This window comes from Pecten maximus, chromosome 11 (assembly GCF_902652985.1).
Source record: "Pecten maximus chromosome 11, xPecMax1.1, whole genome shotgun sequence".
Classification (NCBI taxonomy): Eukaryota; Metazoa; Mollusca; class Bivalvia; order Pectinida; family Pectinidae; genus Pecten; species Pecten maximus.
Genome location: NC_047025.1, coordinates 21,530,028 through 21,542,409, shown reverse-complemented (window position 1 = coordinate 21,542,409; position 12,382 = coordinate 21,530,028). Strand labels below are relative to the sequence as shown.

The window sequence follows — 12,382 nt, the reverse complement described above, 5'->3', positions numbered from 1 at the left end:
GAGTAAGTATATTTCAGCATCACACTTTCTTTAACACTTTTGTCAAACATTTTAAGTTCTCTAATACACTTGTATTTTTATTCACATGAAGTTTCTTAAGTAATTTTTCTAACAGACTTGCATTAATTGAGCACACTTAATTTTTTTCAGGCATACTAATATCTTAATAAATTACAATTGCAACCCTATTGCTGATAGATAATGAGTTTACAGTCTGCCTATAGCGCCATATTCCCGTAGTCGGAGTTCATGATGACGTGTGTAATTGTTTTCTTCGCGCTTGTGATTATTCAAGCAACTTACCAGCTCATTGTAGTCCGAAGGCTTTGCATTAATAGTATAACCCCAGGGTGTCATCCAATACTGACCAAACGCGTGCACGTTCAAGTAGGCAACGACTTGGTTAGCTGACTGCAAGGCGTTCATCATTGTAACAGATTCTGATTCACTGAAAGCCTTAACACCTTTGTAGATGTCGGAGCACGTATTGGAGCTTGTCCCAGTATCTAAAATGATGTAAAATACTAAGTTTACGTATCAGTAACAATGTCGCATTAATGTAGACAACATATGGAATTACAAAGACACCACTCACCGTTATATAGACAGCACGGGATGGGACCCAGTATTACACATAGAAAACACGAAATCACAAAGACGGTATTACATAGATAACACGATATTACATAGACAACACGACATAACATAGATAACACGACATTACATAGACAACACGACATTACATAGATAACACGACATTACATAGATAACACGACATTACATAGATAACACGATATCACTTAGATAACACGACATTACATAGACAACACGACATTACATAGACAACACGACATTACATAGACAACACGACATTACATAGACAACACGACATTACATAGACAACACGACATTACATAGATAACACGACATTACATAGACAACACGACATTACATAGATAACACGACATTACATAGACAACACGATATTACATAGACAACACGACATTACATAGACAACACGACATTACATAGACAACACGATATTACATAAACAACACGATATTACATAGACAACACGACATTACATAGACAACACGACATTACATAGACAACACGACATTACATAGACAACACGACATTACATAGACAACACGACATTACATAGATAACACGACATTACATAGATAACACGACATTACATAGATAACACGATATTACATAGATAACACGACATTACATAGATAACACGACATTACATAGATAACACGACATTACATAGACAACACGACATTACATAGATAACGCGACATTACATAGACAACACGACATTACATAGACATCACACAGTGTTATATAGACATCACACAGTGTTATATAGATATCACAGTGTTATATAGACATCACACAGTGTTATATAGACATCACACGGTGTTATATAGACATCACACAGTGTTATATAGATATCACAGTGTTATATAGACATCACAGTGTTATATAGACATCACACAGTGTTATATAGACATCACACGGTGTTATATATACACCACACAGTGTTATATAGACACCACATGGTGTTATATAGACATCACACATTGTTATATAGACATCACACGGTGTTATATAGATATCACAGTGTTATATAGACATCACACGGTGTTACATAGACATCACACAGTGTTATATAGACATCACACAGTGTTATATAGATATCAGTGTTATATAGACATCAGCGTTACATAGACATCACACAGTGTTATATAGACACCACAAAGTGTTATATAGACATCACACAGTGTTATATAGACATCACACGGTGTTATATAGACATCACAAAGTGTTATATAGACATCACACAGTGTTAAATAGACATCACATGGTGTTATATAGACATCACACAGTGTTATATAGACATCACACAGTGTTAAATAGACATCACACGGTGTTATATAGACATCACACAGTGTTATATAGACATCACACAGTGTTAAATAGACACCACACGACATTACATAGATAACACGACATTACATAGATAACACGACATTACATAGATAACACGATATTACATAGATAACACGATATCACTTAGATAACACGACATTACATAGATAACACGACATTACATAGATAACACGACATTACATAGATAACACGACATTACATAGACAACACGACATTACATAGATAACACGACATTACATAGATAACACGATATTACATAGATAACACGATATTACATAGACATCACACAGTGTTATATAGACATCACACAGTGTTATATAGATATCACAGTGTTATATAGATATCACAGTGTTATATAGACATCACACAGTGTTATATAGACACCACACGACATTACATAGATAACACGACATTACATAGATAACACGATATTACATAGATAACACGACATTACATAGACAACACGACATTACATAGATAACACGACATTACATAGATAACACGATATTACTTAGACATCACATTGTTATATAGACATCACACAGTGTTAAATAGACACCACACGACATTACATAGATAACACGACATTACATAGATAACACGACATTACATAGACAACACGACATTACATAGACAACACGACATTACATAGATAACACGACATTACATAGACAACACGACATTACATAGACAACACGACATTACATAGACAACACGACATTACGTAGATAACACGACATTACATAGATAACACGACATTACATAGATAACACGATATTACATAGATAACACGATATTACATAGACAACACGACATTACATAGATAACACGATATTACATAGATAACACGACATTACATAGATAACACGACATTACATAGATAACACGACATTACATAGATAACACGACATTACATAGATAACACGATATTACTTAGACATCACATTGTTATATAGACATCACAGTGTTATATAGACATCACACAGTGTTATATAGACACCACACAGTGTTATATAGACATCACACAGTGTTAAATAGACATCACACGGTGTTATATAGACATCACACAGTGTTATATAGACACCACACAGTGTTATATAGACATCACACAGTGTTATATAGACATCACACAGTGTTATATAGACATCACACAGTGTTAAATAGACATCACACGGTGTTATATAGACATCACACGGTGTTATATAGACACCACACAGTGTTATATAGACATCACACAGTGTTATATAGACATCACACGGTGTTATATAGACATCACACGGTGTAACATAGACATCACACGGTGTTATATAGACATCACACAGTGTTATATAGACATCACACAGTGTTATATAGACATCACACGGTGTTATATAGACATCACACAGTGTTATATAGACATCACACAGTGTTATATAGACACCACATAGTGTTATATAGACATCATACAGTGTTATATAGACATCACACGGTGTTATATAGACATCACACAGTGTTATATAGACATCACACGGTGTTATATAGACATCACACAGTGTTATATAGACATCACACAGTGTTATATAGACATCACACAGTGTTATATAGACATCACAGTGTTATAGAGACATCACATGGTGTTATATAGACATCACACAGTGTTAAATAGACATCACACAGTGTTATATAGACATCACACAGTGTTACATAGACATCACACAGTGTTATATAGATATCACTGTTATATAGACATCAGCGTTACATAGACATCACACAGTGTTATATAGACACCACAAAGTGTTATATAGACATCACACAGTGTTATATAGACATCACACGGTGTTACATAGACATCACACGGTGTTATATAGACATCACACAGTGTTATATAGAGATCACAGTGTTATATAGACATCACATGGTGTTATATAGACATCACACAGTGTTAAATAGACATCACACAGTGTTATATAGACATCACACGGTGTTACATAGACATCACACAGTGTTATATAGACATCACACAGTGTTATATAGATATCAGTGTTATATAGACATCAGCGTTACATAGACATCACACAGTGTTATATAGACACCACAAAGTGTTATATAGACATCACACAGTGTTAAATAGACACCACACGATGTGATATAGACACCACACAGTGTTATATAGACACCACACAGTGTTATATAGACATCACACAGTGTTATATAGACATCACACAGTGTTATATAGACATCACACAGTGTTATATAGACATCACATAGTGTTATATATACACCACATAGTGTTATATAGACATCACACAGTGTTATATAGACATCACACAGTGTTATATAGATATCACTGTTATATAGACATCAGCGTTACATAGACATCACACAGTGTTATATAGACACCACAAAGTGTTATATAGACATCACAGTGTTATATAGACATCACACGGTGTTACATAGACATCACACGGTGTTATATAGACATCACACAGTGTTATATAGAGATCACAGTGTTATATAGACATCACATGGTGTTATATAGACATCACACAGTGTTAAATAGACATCACACAGTGTTATACAGACATCACACGGTGTTACATAGACATCACACAGTGTTATATAGACATCACACAGTGTTATATAGATATCAGTGTTATATAGACATCAGCGTTACATAGACATCACACAGTGTTATATAGACACCACAAAGTGTTATATAGACATCACACAGTGTTAAATAGACACCACACGATGTGATATAGACACCACACAGTGTTATATAGACACCACACAGTGTTATATAGACATCACACAGTGTTATATAGACATCACACAGTGTTATATAGACATCACACAGTGTTATATAGAGATCACACAGTGTTATATAGACATCACATAGTGTTATATATACACCACATAGTGTTATATAGACATCACACAGTGTTATATAGACATCACACGGTGTTACATAGACATCACACAGTGTTATATAGACATCACACAATGTTATATAGATATCAGTGTTATATAGACATCAGCGTTACATAGACATCACACAGTGTTATATAGACACCACACAGTGTTATATAGACATCACACAGTGTTAAATAGACATCACACGGTGTTATATAGACATCACACAGTGTTATATAGACACCACACAGTGTTATATAGACATCACACAGTGTTATATAGACATCACACAGTGTTATATAGACATCACACAGTGTTATATAGACATCACACAGTGTTAAATAGACATCACACGGTGTTATATAGACATCACACGGTGTTATATAGACACCACACAGTGTTATATAGACATCACACAGTGTTATATAGACATCACACGGTGTTATATAGACATCACACGGTGTAACATAGACATCACACGGTGTTATATAGACATCACACAGTGTTATATAGACATCACACAGTGTTATATAGACATCACACGGTGTTATATAGACATCACACAGTGTTATATAGACATCACAGTGTTATAGAGACATCACATGGTGTTATATAGACATCACACAGTGTTAAATAGACATCACACAGTGTTATATAGACATCACACGGTGTTACATACACATCACACAGTGTTATATAGACACCACACAGTGTTATATAGATATCACTGTTATATAGACATCACACAGTGTTATATAGACATCACACGGTGTTATATAGACATCACACAGTGTTATATAGAGATCACACAGTGTTATATAGACATCACATGGTGTTATATAGACATCACACAGTGTTAAATAGACATCACACAGTGTTATATAGACATCAGACGGTGTTACATAGACATCACACAGTGTTATATAGACATCACACAGTGTTATATAGATATCAGTGTTATATAGACATCAGCGTTACATAGACATCACACAGTGTTATATAGACACCACAAAGTGTTATATGGACACACACAGTGTTAAATAGACACCACACGATGTGATATAGACACCACACAGTGTTATATAGACATCACACAGTGTTATATAGACATCACACAGTGTTATATAGACACCACACAGTGTTATATAGACATCACACGGTGTTATATAGACCACACACAGTGTTATATAGACATCACACAGTGTTATATAGACATCACACGGTGTTATATAGACATCACACAGTGTTATATAGATATCAGTGTTATATAGACATCAGCGTTACATAGACATCACACAGTGTTATATAGACACCACACAGTGTTATACAGACATCACACGATGTGATATAGACACCACACAGTGTTATATAGACACCACACAGTGTTATATAGACATCATACAGTGTTATATAGACATCACACGGTGTTATATTGACATCACACAGTGTTATATAGACATCACACAGTGTTATATAGACATCACACAGTGTTATATAGACATCACACAGTGTTATATAGACATCACACGGTGTTATATAGATATCACAGTGTTATATAGACATCACACAGTGTTATATAGACATCACACAGTGTTATATAGACATCACACAGTGTTATATAGACACCACACAGTGTTATATAGACATCACACAGTGTTATATAGACATCACACAGTGTTATATAGACATCACACAGTGTTATATAGACATCACACAGTGTTATATAGATATCAGTGTTATATAGACATCACACAGAGACATCACACAGTGTTACATAGACATCACACCGTGTTATATAGACATCACACAGAGACATCACACAGTGTTATATAGACATCACACAGTGTTATATAGACATCACACAGATACATCACACAGTGTTAAAACAGACAAATACCACATATACAAGTCTTACATCCAAACATATAGCCAAAATTTCTGTTGAGATCCACTCCATAGCAATTCCCAATATTGGGTCTCCTTCTATTTTTCCTCCACATTCGCTAAAAAATGTAGAAATTAATAAATTAAAAAAATTGAGGTTTTTTTCTAAGTTATTGTGGTAATATTGAAAATGTGGACAAATATATATATATAAGAATCAACAGAGAAAGGAAGTCGGAATGAAATGCAGTGGTGAGTTATGAATCGAGATGAGTGGGCCAGTATAATATCGTGGCATAATCGATTTGTCATTTCGTAGATTGTTGATATTAAGTGTCGTACGCCTAAGCATTAGCCGAATCAACGTATTAATTTAACTATCGTATCGTACATTTACATGATAAAGGTGGCTGGGTACATACTGTGCTGGTAACCGAATAATCCGAATAAATCTGACAATCTTTCCTCCCCTAGCCATCTATTAAAGCGGATCATTCGGACTAGTAACCGAACACAATGTACTGACAATCTTTTTGCCCGTGTGGACATACTAACTGACTACCGAAGCAGCCGTCGGCCGGATTCATCTTACCATGTATATATACACCACACAGGACACTATCTCGAATTTCACGAAGATTAACTAATTGAATATCAGACCGGGTTTGTTGTTTAATAATACACTGCTGGCTTATGATTGCTGTGTTTGCAGGGATTTTGAAAATTTAAATCATCATAGCAATATAGCAATATGTACCTAAACGAACTCACATATATATAGTATTTGAGATGCATAATTCAGTGCTTTCAAATGGAGCAAATTAGATATGAAACACATCTTGATTTAAATGGTTCGGATGGATAACTGATAGGTGTAACATATTAATCACAGATCACGAACATCGAAGGTGTGTGAGTAGAAGTAACCGTCCGGGTTAGAAACGGGGATGATAATCCAGTCGTACAGATCCAGCATGACATCGTCCATCGTCAACTGTAATCAACAAAGTATTTCTATAGAGTAATATTTCGTCCTCAGTTGTAATCAACAAAGTATTTCTAAAGAGTGACATTTCGTCCTCAATATAATCAACAAAGTATTTCTATAGAGTAATATTTCGTCCTCAATTGTAATCAACAAAGTATTTCTAAAGAGTAATATTTCGTCCTCAATTGTAATCAACAAAGTATTTCTATAGAGTAATATTTCGTCCTCAATTGTAATCAACAAAGTATTTCTATAGAGTAATATTTCGTCCTCAATTGTAATCAACAAAGTATTTCTATATAGCAATATTTCGTCCTCAATTGTAATCAACAAAGTATTTCTATAGAGTAATATTTCGTCCTCAATTGTAATCAACAAAGTATTTCTATAGAGTAATATTTCGTCCTCAGTTGTAATCAATAAAGTATTTCTAAAGAGTGACATTTCGTCCTCAATTGTAATCAACAAAGTATTTCTATAGAGTAATATTTCGTCCTCAATTGTAATCAACAAAGTATTTCTATAGAGTAATAGTTCGTCCTCAATTGTAATCAACAAAATACTTCTATAGAGTAATATTTCGTCCTCAATTGTAATCAACAAAGTATTTCTATAGAGTAATATTTCGTCCTCAGTTGTAATCAATAAAGTATTTCTAAAGAGTGACATTTCGTCTCAATTGTAATCAACAAAGTATTTCTATAGAGTAATATTTCGTCCTCAATTGTAATCAACAAAGTATTTCTATAGAGTAATATTTCGTCCTCAATTGTAATCAACAAAATATTTCTATAGAGTAATATTTCGTCCTCAATTGTAATCAACAAAGTATTTCTATATAGTAATATTTCGTCCTCAATTGTAATCAACAAAGTATTTCTATAGTGTAATATTTCGTCCTCAATTGTAATCAACAAAGTATTTCTATAGAGTAATATTTCGTCCTCAATTGTAATCAACAAAGTATTTCTATAGAGTAATATTTCGTCCTCAATTGTAATCAACAAACTATTTCTATAGAGTAATATTTCGTCCTCAATTGTAATCATCAAAGTATTTCTATAGAGTAATATTTCGTCCTCAATTGTAATCAACAAAGTATTTCTATAGAGTAATATTTCGTCCTCAATTGTAATCAACAAAGTATTTCTATATAGTAATATTTCGTCCTCAGTTGTAATCAACAAAGTATTTCTATATAGTAATATTTCGTCCTCAATTGTAATCAACAAAGTATTTCTATAGAGTAATATTTCGTCCTCAGTTGTAATCAACAAACTATTTCTATAGAGTAATATTTCGTCCTCAATTGTAATCAACAAAGTATTTCTATAGAGTAATATTTCGTCCTCAATTGTAATCAACAAAGTATTTCTATAGAGTAATATTTCGTCCTCAATTGTAATCAACAAAGTATTTCTATAGTGTAATATTTCGTCCTCAATTGTAATCAACAAAGTATTTCTATAGTGTAATATTTCGTCCTCAATTGTAATCAACAAAGTATTTCTATAGTGTAATATTTCGTCCTCAATTGTAATCAACAAAGTATTTCTATAGTGTAATAGTTCGTCCTCAATTGTAATCATCAAAGTATTTCTATAGAGTAATATTTCGTCCTCAATTGTAATCAACAAAGTCCTCAACTGTAATATTTCTATAGATTGACAGTTCGTCACCAACACAGGGATAAGACGCGATACAAATTTCATCTCATCAACAAATAACCTTAAAAGTAAATTAATTTGTAAAGAGGGTAACATCATCTTTGACCTCTGCTACTTGAAATGCAAATTCGTAAAAGAGATGATTGTTAAGAAGCCGGCTGAGTCGTCGAAAAGTCTATTCATAGTAACAGTGGCTTCAATTTTGACTCCAGTTGGTTGAAACACATTCTCGTACAAGATTGTGGCTATGAGTGAGTGTACGAAGAACTAGGTATAGCGATGATTTTTAAAATGATATTTATAGTAACAATTAATAACCTCAACTGAAGACATGTGGTTAAGGTGGCAACAAGATGGTCGTGAGTACGAAGTTTCATGATACAAATGTAATTAATGATTTTTTGGTTTGTTTTTGTTCAATGTCCTATTAACAGCCAGGGTCATTTAAGGACGTGTCAGATTTTGGAGGTGGAGGAAAGCCGGAGTACCCGGAGAAAAACCACCGGCCTACGGTCAGTACCTGGCAACTGCCCCACGTAGGTTTCGAACTTGTAATTAATGAAGTCTCTTGATGGCGGACGTGGTTTAGATATATGATACAATGACTATACTGGGGTGTTGTAACGCACATTCCTTTATGATATCACATATCATGTTCAATACATTGTTTACTGGTGATTGAGCAAATGAATCAGTTAAACTTTTTAATAAATTCGCCATTCGTTATCAAATAATATCACGAAGTGTAAAGAAAGAGATACCATATTATAACACATTTCGGAATTGACACATTTTAGCTATAGGGGTACACCTGCGATAAAATGTGTACTTACCATCTCGATAAGGTACAGACAGAAGGCTGGTGTGATCCACTCCCTGGCATGTATTCCACAGTCTATAAAGATGGTTTCTTTGTCTGTGGATCCTTCTCGTGACATCTGTCATATGATATTTATAGTAATTACATCATGTAATTACTCTTTAATTACATAAGTATAAGTATAAGTACAATTGATATGATGTCATAATTAATCTCCAATTACATATACATTTGTATTAGTATAGAGGCTGTCACGTAACTAAGTATGTTTAATTCCTGGGTACGGTATTTGCCAGGTATTGATGGCCAGTCTTTATCCATCAAGTCGTTTTTAATATACTTTCTCATGCTTTTACTTACAGTGACGATGCGAATTCTTCGATTATCCACCGTTGTGTTCTCCGATTGGCTCACGGTTATTTTAACATTGTCCACGGACTGCAGGTCATCCAAATGTGCTTCTATCTAAAATTAAACAAATATGGCATACTAAAGTAGTTCAGGATATTACATTAACAGTTTATTTGGTATCCTTGATTATGAATACTTAGAGAGAACATGTTCCCCTACTTTTCAATTAACGTTTTATATATTACTTATTACTCATCATGATGACGTCATTCAAGGAATGAAATCCACGATTTATGGTAAAATGTCCAGGAAACCAATGTTGCTATGACCTCATGAATGTTGAAAAAAAAAAGTTTTATTCTTTATATTTACATTACGATTATTTTAGATTTTATCTGTAAAAACACTCAATAATTTATAAAAAGAAAAATGCATTCTTTCATGTTTTTATTTGGGAGTGACGTGGGAGAGAGAACGGCCATTTTCGCGGGAAAACTTAGCAACCGTCATAACAACAACACAAACAAAATGTAGTTCCATCTAGAACAGTTATTATGTGAGAGTGATTTTTCTGTTTTGAACATTTAGAATACCATACCAACAATGGATTTATGTAAATGTTACACGGACAGTGTTTATTCAAATGAATACGAGAAGAGGGAAAAAATCCGACGGCGGATAGTACTACCCGTGGTAACGCGATTCGCGACATCATTACACACTGTGGTGAGGCTAATGTTATGAAAAATGAATACGATTTTCACCAATGCATTTAAGCATGCTGAATGTATATATATTTATATATATTTAGTATGCTTGAAATGGTTTGAAATAGTCTTATGGTTTGAATTATGCTGGCTGGTTTCTCCGCTTTCTTGTTAAATGAAATATTTTGTAATATGTATGTTTGTTAAAATCCTATATGCTACTGCATACGGAACAAAATGAAATAATAAATAATACTAATTGAAAAGAATACCCTCCGATAATTCGGAGACAAGGTCGTTTTGGGACAGAGACACTAACAGGAAAGCAGTGATATTTCGACTTGATTTATTAGTCAATCCATCCTAATTATACTGTTTATGTTTGTGTTCGCTGTATCTGGTTTGTATAGACTGTATCTGATTTATATATACTGTATCTGGTTTATATATACTGTATCTGAGTTATATATACTGTATCTGGTTTATATATACTGTATCTGGTTTATATATACTGTATCTGGTTTATATATACTGTATCTGATTTATATATACTGTATCTGGTTTATATATACTGTATCTGATTTATATATACTGTATCTGGTTTATATATACTGTATCTGATTTATATATGCTGTATCTGATTTATATATACTGTATCTGATTTATATATACTGTATCTGGTTTATATATGCTGTATCTGATTTATATATGCTGTATCTGATTTATATATACTGTATCTGGTTTATATATACTGTATCTGATTTATATATACTGTATCTGGTTTATATATACTGTATCTGAGTTATATATACTGTATCTGGTTTGTATATACTGTATCTGATTTATATATACTGTATCTGATTTATATATACTGTATCTGATTTATATATACTGTATCTGATTGATATACACTGTATCTGGTTTGTATAGACTGTATCTGATTTATATATACTGTATCTGGTTTGTATAGACTGTATCTGATTTATATACTGTATCTGATTATATATTCTGTATCTGATTTATATATACTGTATCTGATTATATATTCTGTATCTGATTTATATATACTGTATCTGATTTGTATATACTGTATCTGGTTTGTATATACTGT

The 12,382-nt window shown here is 33.1% G+C and overlaps 1 protein-coding gene across 1 annotated transcript in view; it reads right to left on the bottom strand.

The window, feature by feature from the left end:
* Window positions 1-12,382, bottom strand: part of LOC117338309 (carboxypeptidase B-like) — a 44,512-nt gene that overhangs the window by 9,328 nt on the left and 22,802 nt on the right. Inside the window, exons 6-10 of the mRNA XM_033899601.1 lie at window positions 10,574-10,678; window positions 10,227-10,331; window positions 7,640-7,732; window positions 6,770-6,857; window positions 304-506 (exon numbers count right to left, since the gene is read on the bottom strand). Coding sequence (XP_033755492.1) covers window positions 304-506; window positions 6,770-6,857; window positions 7,640-7,732; window positions 10,227-10,331; window positions 10,574-10,678 — 594 coding nt within the window. The remainder of the gene's footprint in view (window positions 1-303; window positions 507-6,769; window positions 6,858-7,639; window positions 7,733-10,226; window positions 10,332-10,573; window positions 10,679-12,382) is intronic.